We start from the raw sequence: 17914 nt of genomic DNA, 5'->3' as shown, positions 1-17914 counted from the left end.
TGCATCATTTTACAGCAGGAATGTTTTCTTTACCAACAGGGAGATAATACTGTGAGCGATTACTGTTGACTACAGTGGATTAAAAATATTAACACAAAAAAATCAAAATATTAAATCTTAAGATTTCCTTTTTACTCACAGAAACCTACCAACCAGTTTTTTTTTTTGAAGATGTTGGGGGTAGAAGTTTATTAATTAATTAATTTATTTTTGCTGTGTTGGGTCTTTGTTTCTGTGCGAGGGCCTTCTCTAGTTGTGGCAAGCAGGGGCCACTCTTCATCATGGTGCGCGGGTCTCTCACTATCACGGCCTCTAGTTGCGGAGCACAGGCTCCAGACGCGCAGGCTCAGTAGTTGTGGCTCATAGGCCTAGTTGCTCTGCGGCATGTGGGATCCTCCCAGACCAGGGCTCGAACCCGTGTCCCCTGCGTTAGCAGGCAGATTCTCAACCACTGCGCCACCAGGGAAGCCCCCCAACCAGTATTTTTAAGATTTTAGTTCCCAAAAAAGAACAATAGCCTGGCAATACCACCAGGTGGTAGGAGACCAATAAAAAATGTTTTTATGGTGTAGGGCAGAAATTATATCACTTAACTAACCCTTACAATTATCCTTTAAGATAGGTACCAAAATTCACATATTAAGGTATTGTTAAACCCCTAAAAAATCCAAATGACAAAATGAGGTACAAAACAATCAAACCAGTCCCAACCTAAAGCTAATTTGTATAGTTGGTCCATAGTTATCAGCTCTTCCCTGTCAACTGTATACCTGATCAAGAAATTTCATCTTGTAGCCCAACAGGAAATCTCATCCCTATTGTATACATAAATCTCTAGACTCAGGAGCCCTTTACACTCAAAACTTCTTTTTGTAAAATGAGGTATGATTATTTAGATCTTTATACTAATTAAAAAGTAGAGTTAAAAAGTAAAAAGGCTAAATAGTAGAGTTGGGAGGTTAAAAACCAGAAAAATTATGGACATTGTCTAAACTAGTATTACATAAGGTTTTAGATTAGAGATTTGTATCAGCGAAAATGTAGTTCTATCCATACTAACCTAAAATTACATTGAGTTAATATCATTTTAATCCTAAAAAGGACAGCATGGTACATATAGATATAAAAAACCTACAAGGACTATAACATAGGACATTTACGTTCTAGTTCTAGGTCTGGTTAGAGTTGGGTGCTGTTTTGTGATCTTGGTGACTAAGATCTTTGGGTCTCAGTTTTATTCATGGGCAAAAAATAGACTTTGGGCCAGATGCTCCTTCAATGTTCCCTCTAGTTCTAAAATTCTGTTTTTGATAACTGTGCATTTTTCACATTCCTTCAAAAATATGTGCAAAGAAAATATTAATAATGTTTGAATAAAGCAGCTTTAAAATGTATAATTTATCGTAATTTTCTTTTGAAAAGTTACTTTTCAGATATAATCAATTAATATGTAAATTAGCAATCTTTTAGATTTTTTTCAATAATGATGGATTGTTTCAAACAGGCAAAAAAATCCAACCAAAGGTACACATTCAAGCAATTATTTGTCATTGTATTTAGTTTGAAAACTTAACCTATTTGGTATTTATACTTACGTGCACCTTAGGTGTTGGGGGTAGGCCATTACTAATAGGCTTCTAGAAAAAGAACACATGCATGATTATACTTCTTGTTGTTTGGTATATCAGTACTGTATTTCAAACACATGTATCAGAATAAAATACATGAATACATTCTCTTTGTCAAACAAAACATTATAGATAATACTGAAGTCCCCTATAATCCTTTCACACTCCACTTATTCCTAGTACCTTCCCCCCGCCAAATGGTTTATTGTACATCCTTCCAAACTTTTCTCTAGGCAATAATATGTGCTCATGTATTTGTGTATCCTTCCAGACCTTTTTGCACATATTTATATACATGTCCCCACAGAAATACTGTTTTTGTGTGTGTTTTAGAACATAAACAGTTATTTACTGTTTATCAACTTGTTCTTTGCCTTAACATTGGGTCTTGGACAGCATAAGTACATTGACTCATTTGCTTTAACTGCAGTACAGTATGAATATAACATACTTTATTTAGCAATTCCCTAATTGTTATTGGATATTTAAAATTATTTTCAAATTTTTACCATAACAACAATGTGGAAATGATCACCCTTGCACATACCTTACTACATGTGTGAATGGTTTTTAAGGATATGTTGTGAGAAGTGAAACTTCTGGAATATGGGGTCTGTACCTTTATATTTTAGTGGATACTGACTGCCAAACTGCCTTTCCAAGTGCCCACTTCATATTGCTCCCACCAGCAATGTACGAGAGTCCTGGTTCCTTATGGTCTCACAGACACTTAATGTTCTCAAACTGATTAACAGTTTTTTCAGGAGTAAAAAATGTCTTCTCCTGTGTTTCTCATTAACTTGCGTGCCTCTGATTGCTAGGAAGGTTGAGAATCTTATTAAAAAAAAGTTTTTCCTCTCCTGTGAATTCTCCCCACCGGCTCCCCCCCCTTTTTTTTAAACTGAGTTACCTTTTTCTTATTTGTTGAAGCTCCTTATATATCTAGACTTAAATACTTTATCTGTTATATATATATTACAAATGTTTTCTCCTAGTCTGCACATTATGTTAACCTTGTTTACAGAGTGTTTTGTCAAGTGAAGTTTTAAATTTTGATGGACTCAAATGCATGAATCATTGGTCACAGTATACTGATAATTTAAAGAGAGGAAAAATAGCACATGGCTCATCTATTACAATATTCTCAACAGTAGCAGAAATTTCTCCAAGGGGCTACATTCCTGGGGTATATGATTTATCCGTGGAGAAGGAATCTCCTTGGGAGAGATTATAATTTAAACATAAATTTAATGAAAGTCTAGGTTCCTTTTGAGGTTAATCTTAACAGCGTTTTAAGGAATGACATTATAATTTTTTCTCAATCTAATATAAATCAGAATTGTTTAAATGAGACCAAAATTAAAAAGCTACTGTTAATTGATTTCATATACATGATACAAATGAAATATTCTGTGTAGTACTACTTACATGAGTAACTTTTAGACATTTCTAAAATTAAGACTATGAAATTTTACTTTGTAGATATGTTTATGAGGATGTACAGCCTAATACTGCCATCAATTTCTGATAATTTTTTCCATTTTGCAAATGATTTATGTACTTATTTTTTTTATCACATATCATCTATTTTAGCAAAACATCATTTTTAATTAGGGAGCTCTGAATGTTGTAACTGTCATTTTAACTTAAGTACTGACAGAACTGGCTGTAAATAATTTCAAGAAGCTGCACAAACTGTAATCATGTTTCAATATACCAGGGATACTGTTTATCCTGATACAGTCATGACATATTTCTTTCAGAATTATTGAGACTGTTAGTTTAATTACTAGTTCCTTATCCTGATAAAATAAGGTAATAGGAAAAGTGAATTAAAAGTGCATAAATTAAAAAATGTATTCATCTCTCAAAGGTTATTATACTGTGTTGCAAAATCATTAGGCTGCATTTTTATACTACTACATTAGCAGGGCTGCTAAAATTTAAACTGATGAAAGCAAAAAGGCACTACTCAGTTGGACAGACTTCATGAATCCTATTATTCCTACAGGACATTTCACTTTTGTAAAAAATGTCCTAAGTTTCACAAATTACAATGCATAACCCCAGTTAAATGCTTTAACTGAATTATAAAAAACGGTATGTCATATCTATAGTGAAATCTTATGAAACAGTTGAACAGATACAGAACAAAAGCCTCTAGCAATGTGCTTAGTACACAAAGTATAGCTGTATGCACATAACCATATGTCCTGTAAATTTCTAGAAAAATAACAAATGTTATTATACACAAAAACTTCCCCCAAAATACTGTCTTGTGATCTTGTTGGCAACCGCTGAATTGGGAATTTTAAGGATTTTTTTGTTGTTTTAAGTTCTATGATGATGGACAAATGTCACCTGATGATTAAGAGTAAATTCTTTACAAATGTTAAAAATTTTTAAGCTCCCTGATAAATTCTATTTATGTTTTAGTAGTTATGTCATAGTGTTTTATCTAACATTTGTAACAGGAATAGCTGGTAAGACTAACTTCACCTTTCCTAAAGTGATATCTTATATCTACTAGAAAATAATCTTAATTTTTCTTCCTTGTTAGCTATTTGCTTTGAGTAAGAGTAGTAATATCACAAATTATGTAACAGAAATTTGTCCTGAGGTAGAAGCTATGGCTTTCCTTATCTGTCCATGTCCTTCCTTCAGTAAGTTCATTAGACTGTAAAAGCAATGTATAAGAATCATTCTAATCAATGAGAATAATATTTTCTCAACAATCACAAGAATACTAAGTGTTAGCTGTATGCAGAGGTCACATTTTATAATACGCAATATAACAAATTGGCCTAAATAATTTGAACAGTCGAAAGCTTTCATTCATGTTTACCACAGCGAAGTCATTTTTTCAAGATTTAAACAATTATTATAATTCATATACTAAAATATAAACATACAAATTTAAAATATATAATTGCTAGAGTTCCATCAAGTATAACTGCAAAACTAATTTAATAGTGAAAAAGGAAACAAATATAAGTAGAGCTTATGAATATAAATACCTACTGGTACATCTTTCTTTTCTTTCCTCGCAAGGTTTGTGCCTCTGTGGTCATTCTGTTGTTGATATAATGAACCATCTCGTTCACCATTTAACTGGAAGGAGCTCACTCCATTTCCTTCAGTAAGATACATGTAAATATATTAGAAAAGGATTAATTTTTATGAAAATTTTCATTCAGAAAATTATCAAGTAGGAAACAAAAAATATTATCTCTGAGACAATTTCAGCCTTCATTTGGGATTACCCTATCAAAATATTTACTACTGTAAGAAGTCTTTTATATATATGTTCTTCTACTTTTATCTCTATTTCTTTCACATAGGCAAATTAAAATTCAGGCTGTATCTAAGTACATATATTTGTGTTAAAAAGAAAAGAAATATTGAATACATAACTACTTTCAGGAAATGGGCAATTTATAGTCTGTTATCCAAGAAACATTAGTTGCTCTTTTTTTAATTGCTTCTTCTGCATAACACACAAGACACTTTACAGTATTAAAACAGTACCTTCTAGTATTACTTTGGAGGCAAATACCTAGCAAATACTGACAATCATTTTTCTAAAAATGATTAAATGAAACAAAATAAAGGAGTCAGACAAGGTATCCTCTTCTTTTTCTAAAACAGAAGTAGCCTAGGACCAAACACATTTTCCTTGTTTGTTCAGAGTTTAATTTCTTTTGTTGCCACACTCTAGATAAATAACAAATTGGGTGCAAACGATTCTCCAAAAGAGGGAAGGCTAGACATGAAATGAGAAAGAAGAGGCAAAATATCCCAGACTGGGTCATAGGTAATCCTGTCATAAAAACACTTCAAACTATGAGGCAAAAAGCAGAAAACATCTCTAGAGCCATTGCCTTCCTTCTCCCTTCCCCAAAGGAATTTCAAATAATCTCTTAAAAGGAGTCCCTCCATTTTTTTCACACATTATGAAAACCTGGCAACATTCTTATTTCACCTTCCCTTCCCCCATTACCTAAAGCAACAGGCTTCTGTGGAGGTAACCTGGGAGGTGGTGGCCTAGGTGGAACTTGGGAGGGCTTTGCTGGGCTCTCTGACGTGGGACATCTCTTGATTGTTCCTTGATTTTCATCCTCAGTAGAATGAGTTTCCTGTGGTATGAATATGGACTTCGGCTGAAATAATACAGAAAAGGAGACCAATGATTAAACATGAAATTATTTTTGTTTCATTAAACATGAAAAATACTGAATATCTGCCCTGAAGTAAATATTATTATATATCAGAGGCTTTCAAACTGTGTTTACTAGTTGAGTTTCAACTCTTATTGGGTTAATTCAACTATCCGATTCAGGTAATCTTAATATATATCCTAAAAATGTACACCTAAAATATTTTCTCAGGAAAAAAAAAGACCTGTTTCTATTAATTCCTCACAAGCCTACCCACTTAGACTTGCCAAATAAAAATATTCTGGTCTTTATGATGCCCAATTTAAATGAGTCTCCTTTTATTTTAAGCATTCAGGCTAATCAAAGTTCAGCTCCTTACAAGGCCAATCTAAACTGTCTCTTTAAGGTGACTCATTATCTTTTATGTTAATGCTTAATCTTTCAGACTGGGGGCAGAAGAAGATGCCAATTAAAATTTTATCAAATGAGAGAATACTAACTCAAAAATATGGGATAGCTGGGAAACTGTGCAGACAATGGAAAAACCTCCAGTCAGCTGAAGGTTTGGAGAATTTATAAATTCTTATAATATGTCCCTTATTAGGAAGACTGCTCAGCACTTGTCTCTTTGAAACTCACATCTCTATATTTCTGCTAATGTAAAACTGAACAAGCAAGAACAGTCCTATTTACCTGGGTGAATCGTGATTTTCTTAAAAGTAAAATAAAAACAAAGTATAGTAATACACTGGATATCTAGACTGGTCAGACTCCAATTCTCATTTATAAATCAATTTGTAATTGATTTCAAACCTTACAACTCATTTTATAAACAGTTCATTTTATAATTAGAATTTGCTATGCATATGAACTTAATCAGTTACTAGTAGATTACAGATTTTGAGGAAAAAAATCTTATTAAAAGTATGAGTTTTCTAACCCAAGTGAAATACTAATCCATTAATTTAATCATTTTCATGTACAAATTTCTGGAACTTATTATTTAGAATAAACACCAAATGACAAGTTGGATGATTAAAAAAAGACAAAAACAATCACAATTGTCTACTTATATCATGGTTAGTAACTTCTTCATGACTTTTCTTTGTGGATCCAAAGTGAAAATAAGCCACAGAGTAAGTATTAATACAGTATTAAAGTGGCAGACACACATACACAATTCAAACTGAGAAACAAATTTGCTTACCTTTGGTGGCAAAGGAGGTGGAACTTTTGCTTTCATGGTTGAACTATAAAATCATAAACGCTTAGAATCAGAACTCGTCATTTTACAAACAAATCATTACTAAAATATTATTTTTTTAAAGATATGGAAGAAAATTTTGTATAAACAAGTTTCTTTTTCTAAGCTTATGAGCGTTTTTCAAAATACTTTGTGAAATGTTCAAGTTATGCTAAATGAAGTATTATTCAAAAGTAACCGAGTAGATATGCTTTCTTTCTTTTTTTTTTTTTTTTTGTGGTACGCGGGCCTCTCACTGTTGTGGCCTCTCCTGTTGCAGAGCACAGGCTCCGGACGCGCAGGCTCAGCGGCCGTGGCTCATGGGCCCAGCTGCTCCGCGGCATGTGGGATCTTCCTGGACCGGGGCACGAACCCATGTCCCCTGCATTGGCAGGCAGACTCTCAACCATTGCGCCACCAGGGAAGCCCTAGATATGCTTTCTTGTTTTCAAATATTATTTTAGTAATTAAAACTGGAAAAGATAGCCATAATTCCAATTTATATCAATTGAAAGCTAGTTAATATAAAAACACAAGCAACAGTTGGTTTAAGGAAAAATCGTAAAATGATATAAAAATATATTACAATGTAAGCTTCATTTTTACTACTGTTAGATATGGAATATCTCTGATGAAGCTCATCAAAAGCTATATACATACTCTATGAAATTACTGGCAGAATTTATTTGGTTGAAGCTAAGATTCATTACAACTCAGAACTGGAGTTTTAGAAGTACTAAAAATTAAAAGATTATGGAGCATATACTCTCAGATGAGGAGACTGAGGCCCAGAGAGGTTAAGTGACCCGATTCAAGGTCATAGAGTGGTGAGGTAGAAAGGAAAATCAATGCCCCAGCTGCTTCTCAGGTGTTTTTGTCACTCTACCATGAAACTGCATCTTTCTTTAAAAACAAACCAAAAACAAGCAACAAAACCCCCAAAACTAAAAGGACTAAATATTAATAATTACGTAAGTGAAAATATTCTCCCCTCAAAAATACATTTGTGGGCCTCCCTGGTGGCGCAGTGGTTGAGAGTCCGCCTGCCGATGCAGGGGATACGGGTTCGTGCCCCGGTCCGGGAGGATCCCATATGCCGCGGAGCGGCTGGGCCCGTGAGCCATGGCCGCTGAGCCTGCGCATCCGGAGCCTGCGCATCCGGAGCCTGTGCTCCGCAACGGGAGAGGCCACAACAGTGAGAGGCCCGCATACCGCAAAAAAAAAAAAAAAAAATACATTTGTATCTAAATTATTTATTTGAAACATATCAGATGAAATTTAATCAACCATATAGTAAGACTCTTTTTTTTTTTTACATCTTTATTGGAGTATAATTGCTTAACAATGGTGTGTTATATAACAAAATGAATCAGTTATACATATACATATGTTCCCGTATCCCCTCCCTCTTGCGTCTCCCTCCCACCCTCCTTATCCCACCCCTCCAGGCAGTCACAAAGCACTGAGCTGATCTCCCTGTGCTATGCGGCTGCTTCCCACTAGCTATCTACCTTACGTTTGGTAGTGTATATATGTCCATGCCTCTCTGCTTTGTCACAGCTTACCCTTCCCCCTCCCCATAGAGTAAGACTCTTTGTAGCTGTAGTAATAATTACAGCAATTACTGACTAATTTATAACATTAAACTACAGGATATGTTTACTGTCTTTGTAAATTTTTTTCAAAGTTCTTTTTTTATCAACTCGTGCTATGGACTGAATTGTGACCACTCAAAATTTGTAGGTTGAAACCCTAACCTCCAATGTGCTTGTATTTGGACACAGGGCTTCTAGGAGGTAACTTTGAGGTTAAATGAGATCATATGGGTGGGGAGCTAATCCAACAGGATTGGTGGCTTTATAAGAAGAGGAAGAGATCTCGATCTCAATCTCTCTCTGTCTCTCTGTGCACAGATTGAGAAAAGGCCATGTGAAGACACAGCAAGAAGGCAGTTGTCTACAAGCCAGGATGAGGGCCCTCACCGGGAACTAAATCTGCGGTCACCTTATCTTGGACATCCCAGCCTCCAGAACTGTGACAAATCTCTGTTGTTCAAGCCACTCGGTCCATGATATTTTGTTATGGCAGCCTGAGCTAAGACATATTTTGGTACTAAGAAGTGGGGTGCTACTGTAATAAATACATAAAAATGTGGAAGCAGTTATGGAACTGGGTAATAGGTAAAGGCTGGAAGAGTTTGGGGGTACATGCTAGAAGCATAGACGTTAAGAGCAAGAGGTCAATGAGAAAAGAGGAGAGCCGGTGAGAAAGCTTCCATCTTCTTAGAGAATACACAAATAGTCATTAACACAATGTCCTTTAATGGATATTAAAGGCCATTCTGGTGAGGTCTCAAGATGGAAATGATGAATGAGTTATTGGAAACTGGAGGAAAGGTAATCATTGTTATAAAGTGGCAGAGAACTCGGATGAATTGTGTTCATGTTCTAGTGTTTTGTGGAAGGAAAACCTGCAAGGGATGAAACCGGATAGTTAGCTGAGGAGATTTCTAAGCAAAGTGCTGAAGGAGAGGCTTGGTTCTTTCTGACTGCTTACAGTGAAATGTGATTGTATTTGGAGACAGTGCTTTTGGGAGGTAATTAAGGTTAACTGAGTTCATAAGAATGAGGTCCTAATCAGATAGGACTGGTGTCCTTATAAAAAGAGGGAGAGAGATTTCTCTCTCTGCATGTATACATTGAGGAAAGTCCATCTGAGGACATACTGAGAAGGCAGCTGCCTGCAAGCCTGGAAGAGAGCTCTCACCAGGAACTAAACTATCCAGCAGCCCAGCCTCCAGAGCCATGAGAAATACCAGTCTATGGTATTTTGTTAAGGATGCCCGAACTGACTAATACAATTAGAACAGAGAAAAGGAAAGAAACCGTGGTACAACCCATGATACTATATTATTAATGATATTAAAATTACTTCAATATTAAGCTGCCAGATTTACTAAATCAGGTCAAATGACACTTTTTCTTTTACTAAAAATGGAAACAGAACTTACTGTTTGGATTCATCATCATCCCCTTCATCATCTTCTAAATGTGCCACATGCCCTCTAAGGATAAAGAAGGATAATTCCACTGTTACCAAATGGACTTTACCAAAACAGCTTAAGAAGAAATTTTAGAAAATGCAGGAAGGGCTACTGTAGGACAGAATTTTATTTCTATGTCTTTACAGGATTCAGGATATTAAAACAACAACAACACAATCTTAGGCTACATGATAGAGAAGGGGGCAAAGAGACTTTACTCATCTGTAACAAAGTATTTTAAGCTTAATTAAAAATTAAAGTTACCGCTGATGTAATTCTTCTTCAACAGACTTCAGAAGACTCCTTAGGAGAAAAATAAAAATTAAAAATAATGTGAATAAAGCAAAGAAATATTAAGTACAATTTTTCATCACTTTAACCTTATCTATAAATTTAAAACACTTTTTTACTATTCACTAAAAACTTGCTGTAACGATCATCGCTATACCATAAAACATCAGGTTATATTTAATGAGGTATCTATTTTCTGTTGCTAATGTCTTTATACATGTATTTTAAATGAACAAAATAAATCCAAGTGTTTATTGAAAAATACCAATTCAGACAAAGGACAACCCACCATGAAATGTCACAATTGGGACTGACAAAACAATAATTGCAGGGTCACAGTCAGGGGTTTCCAGGATTTAAATTTTACCTGGAATATTTTACCTGACGCCTGAAATTATATTTTCTTTTTCTTAATGTAAGAAAGGTGACACAGTTTAAAAAAACATCATGCTCTCAGGCAATCCTACAAAATGAAACTCAACGTGTTGGATCTCTGCAAAAGCATGCATGCATGTGATGTGAATACATGAATGTAGCAGCACTTTGCTTTCACAGAAGACACTCACTTACCTTAAGTATCTGTTCTCCAGTGGTGTACTGGCAAACACATTTACACTTTTGGGAGACTAAGCCTGTATCAGACCAGGTGCGAGGATTTTATCATTAGGAGCAATTTATAAAACTATGATATTCAGGAATGTAAGAGAGAACTCACGGCATTCCTGAAGTTCCCTTACTTCTTTTCACTGAAAGTTCATGCAACATACCTCCTATACTATACTCTTCAAGCATTAGAAACTCAATAGCCTTCTTAAAGCTAACGAGATAGAAATACGGTTACTGACAGATTACTGTGGTAAAAGTGATTCAGCAGAAAATTTACTCTCCTCAAAAGTTGTAAGGTAGTACCTTCTAATCATTTCCCTTTCCTATATATAGTGGAAAAACTGCCCTCAGAATTATCAAAGCATAAAACCAGAGAAACTGAAAGGTATGGTTAGCTGGTATAAACAATTAATAGAATAGATTTTAGCCATCAAATGTTTTAGTTAGGATAGTTTAATAACAATTTAAGTATTAAAAAGTGACAAACTTTTAAATCTGGAGTTGTAAACGACATAGGAAAACCATAAACTAATTGCAAATCCTATTTTGCAGATAAAAAAATTAAGGTACTTCAGTCAAATGTATTACCTATTCACAAAGCTCTTCAAGGACTAGCTCGAAGACAGGACTTCTACCTAGAGGCAGTATAACAAAATGATGACAGGTTGTGAAGCAAAGACAGCCTGAATCTGAATCCTGCCTCTGCCACTGTAAGCTATGTGGCCTTCGATAAGTTACTCTTATCTTCCTAAGCAAAATGGGAATTACAATAGTACCTATGTCAAAATGTTTATCTGCAGATACAATTAATTAATTCTTTGAATAGTATTTCAGAGCACAGTAAGTACTCAATTAGTGTTTTCTTTATTATTATCAACTAAGCAACATTTCTCTAAACCAGCGATTCTCAAAGCACAGTCTGGGGATCCTGGGGGTCCTTTAGGCTCCTGTAAGAGGTCTGCAAGGTAAAAAACTATTTTCATAATCTAAAGCACTTTTTCTTTTTTTTTTTTACTCTTATTCACTCTTTTTCTTTCTTTTTTCACTCTTACTCTTTCGTTGAGAATGAAACTCTGGAGTTTTCTGGAGACTATGAGATGTATGATATCATAATAGATTAGTAACAGATATGAGAATCCAGCTGTCTTCTATTAAGCCAGACGTTAAGGAGATCTGCAAAGAATATAAAACAATGCCACCTTTCTTACTAATATTATTTTGTTTCAGGAAAAAAACAGCTATTCTTCATAAAAAATGTTATTTGTGACCCTCAACAAAACGTTTGCTGTATTATACTGACATACATAAAGCTGCTTCTAAGTCTCATGAGACGAACAAAGTGGTGTTGCAAAGAGGGTACCATTAAGAGGTGGCATTTGAATTGGTTCTTTTTTTTTTAAAGACTTTTTTTGATGTGGACCATTTTTAATGTCTTCATTGAATTTGTTACAATACTGCTTCTGTTTCATGTTTTGGTTTTTTGGCCACGAGGCATGTGAGATCCTAGCTCCTGACCAGGGATCGAACCCACACCCCCTGCATTGGAAGGTGAAGTCTTAACCACTGGATCACCAGGGAAGTCCCTGAATTGGTTCTTAAAGATGAGGAAGTTTTTAATACACATAAAATTTTTTTTATGATAACATGGAATGAGTATATTACTATTTGAAGTAAATAAATATTTTGAAAAGTTTTCAGTTTAAATTTCCAGTACTATAAATATTGATATTTATAAGTGATATAAACAAAAGCTCATTGGAATCCTTAATAATTTGTAAGACCGTAAAGGGATCCTGAGACTAAAAATTTCGGAAGCACTGCTTTAAATTATTTTACCAAATTAAACATAGTATCTCTGAACTGTACAGTGGGCTTTCATATCATCTTAGAAGATGTGAAAACAAACTTTTTCTTAAGCATGTGACAATATTTTTTGAGCCATTTCTTTTTCCAGTAGAGAATATTAGTATTTGAAAATAATTAAGAGGGGAATTTAAATGTAGCTTATTTTCAGTTTACCATATTTAATTGGACTTATATGGCATTCCACTTTTTAAAACATTATCTTCCTGGGAGTATAGGTTCTGTAAGAATAAGAGAACGTGAAAAAGCAGATATCTTAAGGCTAGGGACTCATATGTATATTTTTTAATTCATTTACTTGTAAATTTCCTACTATGTGTTAAGATATTTTGTTAGTAAAGTTACAGAATTTATGAAGTCTTAATGAAAAGTAGAAAATATGATTTGCTTTTCAGCCTTTATAAAAGAGAAAATGAAATATGGCTAATTTGCATAAAGGTTCATTTATACCGTATCTTGAGAGCACTGGAGAAAAATGTGATACGGATTTAATCACCAATACTGGATGTGACATAATAAATAATGTCACTATTCACTGGTCTACTTGGATTCCTCTATTATGGAATTCTGAGAAAGTAATGAATAAAACAAAACAAAAATGATGCCCTCATATTGAACTACTAAGTCAACTGAAAATGACCAGAAAATTTGGATGAAGAGGTTAAAAATGGAAAAACATGCAAACATAGATCATAGATTTAACTGATAAAGTGAAGAAACTGATAGGGAGAGAAGTCAAAAACCACCACCAAAGTATTTGGCATATTTGAATTAGCTGCTGGTTACTAGAACCATTCAAAATTGCCTAACTGACTCAAGACAGTCCGTAAGTACTGCCCTGATTATATTTGAGAACAAACCAAAAAACTTCCCTATTTCTTTAAAACCAAAAAGCAATTTTATTCTCTCATATTCACTTGCTCTTACAATCAACATTTACTGAGTAAACACTACAAATAAGGGCAACTAATGTGTATTAAACCCTAAATGTGCTAAATGCTTTACAATGATTATTCCATTTCACCCTTAGCATACTATGAGGCAGGTACTATTATAATCCCCATTTATTAGAGAAAATTGAGGTAAATTTCTCCAAGTTACACAGTTTATAGCAAGAGACAGTTCTGACTCTGGATCTGGCATTTACTACTACTATACTTAATTATGCCAGGAATTTCTTTTCACTATTATTTAAGTCTTTAGAAGAGAATTTATTTTTAGAACTTTTGCTCTACATTAAAAACAAAATCAGAAATAATTTAGAGTTTTCTTTTAAAAATAGTATTTTGTTGGTTTAAATAGTCAGGAAAGTTGACCCCAATGATAACAATTCAAAAGGAAACAACCCAATAAGTCAAAACACATATGCATTCTGTTAAAAAAACAAACAAACTTAGTTCCTGCGTGGTCTGGAATAGGCAGAAACCCATAAATGGAAATCTGTCTGCCTGATCACCTATGGAGAAAGCAGGAAATCCTGTGAGTTTTAAAACACTGCCTAGTCACAAGAATAAAGCAGACATAGCAGTACAGTAAGAGAAGTGCTACATCCATGCTCATGTCACATGTATGTATATACCTGTACATGAAACACAGCCAAAGGGCAAACTTTGGGGCAACCTACCTTGCCAGTGATTCGTTATATAGAATAAAGTTCCTTAAGCAGGGATCCAATTAATCAAAAAATGAAGGTTGGGGAAATTATTAACATTTACCTAGCCAAAGTAACTATATAATATGAAAATGTCTAACAATCAAAAAATCAGACAATGGGAACTAAGGAATCTAGAAAAGCATTTAATGATAGGCCATTTTTGGGGTATTTTTGCAAGTATATAATACAAAAATATATTTAAAATAAACCAAAGTAAATGAAATATTTTTTGAAATTATACAATCTCTTAAAATACATCAAAATTTGCTAACAAGATCCTTAAAACTAGTGACCTGAAACTTAGACAATATAACACAAAAACACGTCAGAATTTATTTGCTAACCCATTATGAGACAAACTTTCCTTTGTTGCCCATCAACAAATCAAGACAAACTATAAACAGCAAATGTTACTATTTTGATAAAATTTCATTTTTCAACCAGGGAAATTTTAGACTTATTTTCCATTTTAGGAAACATAAGGTTTAAAACAAAAACAAAAACTTCATGTTATTTAACTGAAGTTCAGCAAAATCAAAACTAATGCATTTCTCTAGCTTGTCATTCAAAGCCGTTTCTGGGTTAAGAAAAGAGTATTTAAACATTTAGTCTATAAAAAAAGAAACATGATTTTGCGTTATTTCTAAATCTGAGTTGCTTGTCTTTTAGTCACCTGCTTAACATATTAACTTAACATATTTTAACTAAAATATGGGTATATAATATGTCTCAACCCTCTAATGTCACTGAAATTATATTTGGAAATTTTAAGTAGTTCTGATTATTGAAATAATATCTACATAGCTGGGAGATTTTGGCAATTTAAATATTTCCCTATAAATTAGCTTTTATAATGATAGTTTATCCATGAACTCAGGAAATGAGACTCTATGGGGAAGAGCAGAGTCCTGTCCCCATATCTTGCTAATTCAGGCCTACAAACATCTTAAATTGTTACACCTGTAAGCTGCCTTTTCACCACCGTGCTGCACCACCTAGACAGTGCCTGGTATACTGCAGACCTTAAACAACCGTTGGATTTATTTCTTGCATAAAATAAATAATTTTTAAAACTTTAGACGTATTTTAACAGCTAACGGCTATCTGCTTTTTAAAAGACTCTTAACAGCTAAAAAGTTAAGACAAAGATTTTTAAAGAGTGTGAATATTTCCATCTGTTTTCATAGGCCAACACATCTGAGAGATGTACCAAAGCAAGTTTTGTAAGTAATAAACAGGTCAACTTTGCAAATAAAAGAAATAAATTGCTGAAACATATATTCATCTTTAGTTGGAATGTACTTACTTTCTCTAACAGGTAAGGTCTACAAAGTAGCTTGATACAAAAAATTTAAGGTGACTCTCCCCATTATGACAATTATTGAGTAGATGATTAGCAAGGTAGTAATAAAGAAAAGTTAAAAGCATATTATAAAATATATTTACCAGACTAGTACAATTTACTACTGTACATATTTAAAATACAATTAATATATAACATATTTTAAGGCAATTTAAGAATTCTTAGATTTAAATTTAATTTTAAAAGAATTTTACTTACTTGTTTGCACCTAAAAAGTAACTACTTTGGTGTCCTTGTCCATATTCTAGTTGTAGATCCTAATAGTACAGAATAAAATATTCAGCAAAATAGTAGTGTATCACAAATCATTATACACTAACGCATATTGTTTTTAAAAGAGAAACCCCAGACTTCAAATAAATCTGTATTGCTATATGTTCTTAAAAAGAAAGCAAGGTAGGACTTCCAACAATAAAAGATTTCAGAAGTTTGTAGTCCTAATTTATATATTTTATTATTTAAGGTACCAAAATTTTCCTGGGAACTTGTTTGAACACTATATGCAAGTTTCATTTATGGTTATTGCTACTGTAATTAACATTTGTAAAAATCAGTTTTTGGAATGAAAAAAGCTGAAATAAGGTATTTATGCTCAAGCTATAATGAAGCAAAAATGATTACAGAAGGGAACAAGCAACAAAAATTCTTGGTTTGACTTTGTATATAAAATCTGCAATAATTATGTATATATACACATTCACATATTTCTACTACTGCATGCAGGTAATAATTTTTTAAAGGTTAAAAAGAAGGTGGTCTTTTAAAGTAAATTATATATGTGAAATTGCACAAGATTAGAAACTAAATTTAAGGACTTTTAATATTTTTTTAAAGAGTAAAGTAGCAAAACTTCAAATGAATATTATTAAGGCAGTTCTTCAACTATTTAAACATTTCCACTGAACGCTGCAGGTTGTAGAGTTAAGAACTGAAATTTAAAGGAACTAACAATCTATGTGCTCGACTCAAATGCCTTGAGGAAAAAAAATGATTTCCAACAACCACGGAAAGTACAGTTTCCTTTTCTCCCACTGTGTTTCAAGCACTGTTTTAATGATTAAGGGGGAATATTTAACATTTTAAATGAATTTTACTTTCATTAGAATATAGTGTACTTAAAGCGCTATCTAGTTTTACAAGATACTGCCAGATGCACAATGAGGACTTAATGCAAAAGTTACCTTCTTGGAGCAGCCTTCCAAGACTGTCCAGGAAGATAGGTGTAACCTTCGCGACTCCATGGCATTTAACACATAGTTCTCCTCTAGCATTTACACTGACTTTTAATTAACTTATTTACAAGTTTATAAAAATAGTAACCAGGCTATAAGCTCCTCAAACAAAGGAAAATTGTTAAATCCATCTTTTTTCCCTACAGCCTAGGGTCTAGCATCATTCCTGGCACACACTAATTAGGCCCTAAAAAAATGCGTGTTCAAATGCCATTTGTTTATTTTACTGTAAACAGATAACTAACACTTCAGCCTCATTAAGATACTCATAGATAATTATAGATCACACAAATACCAAGCCTAGAAATATGAGACTTCTAAGCAATACATCACATTTAAGTGAAAAGTTAAAAGCCAAAAGCCTGGTTTAGACAAGGCTCAAATTTGTCTTCTTCAATAATTGTGTTCTTCCATGCATAATAATATATGTTCTTACCAGTGACAGAAGAGATAACACATCATAAACAAAAAAGATTAGTGAACTGTCACACTGGTATCACATAATATTGTAATGAAAAAGGACACCTGTCCTCTTTAATTTGTAATGATATATCTTAATAGGATGAAATTGCTATTATCATAAGACTGCCACACAATTATTATGCTGCACTATTTAAGTGGTCATGACTTTATATAGGAGACTTTAAGCTTTGGTATTTAGTAAAGAAAAGTACTAATCTCAATGAATACCTTTCTGAACTCAACTTCATTTTCTTCAGCTACGCATAACTGGGCCCTTCTACCGGACCAGCAACCTCTTTAGCCAATATAATCTCTTAAGCCTTTAATCAAATGACAGCTTTCAAAAGTGTAATTTGTGCAGAGTGGCCATGG

The 17914-nt window shown here is 33.6% G+C and overlaps 1 protein-coding gene across 2 annotated transcripts in view; it reads right to left on the bottom strand.

The window, feature by feature from the left end:
* MAP4K3 (mitogen-activated protein kinase kinase kinase kinase 3) overlaps positions 1-17914 on the bottom strand; it is a 202088-nt gene that overhangs the window by 25124 nt on the left and 159050 nt on the right. For both annotated transcript variants that reach the window (XM_081253508.1, XM_081253509.1), the window contains 7 exons: positions 16047-16105; positions 10336-10374; positions 10039-10092; positions 6993-7035; positions 5629-5788; positions 4650-4762; positions 1596-1637 (listed from right to left, as the gene is read on the bottom strand). In XM_081253508.1, coding sequence (XP_081109634.1) covers positions 1596-1637; positions 4650-4762; positions 5629-5788; positions 6993-7035; positions 10039-10092; positions 10336-10374; positions 16047-16105 — 510 coding nt within the window. The remainder of the gene's footprint in view (positions 1-1595; positions 1638-4649; positions 4763-5628; positions 5789-6992; positions 7036-10038; positions 10093-10335; positions 10375-16046; positions 16106-17914) is intronic.

The sequence above is a fragment of the Mesoplodon bidens genome (assembly GCF_964165515.1).
Source record: "Mesoplodon bidens genome assembly, chromosome: 14".
NCBI lineage: Eukaryota > Metazoa > Chordata > Mammalia > Artiodactyla > Ziphiidae > Mesoplodon > Mesoplodon bidens.
The sequence above is the reverse complement of the archived record's forward strand: the minus strand, read 5'-3'. Positions and strand labels throughout refer to the sequence as shown.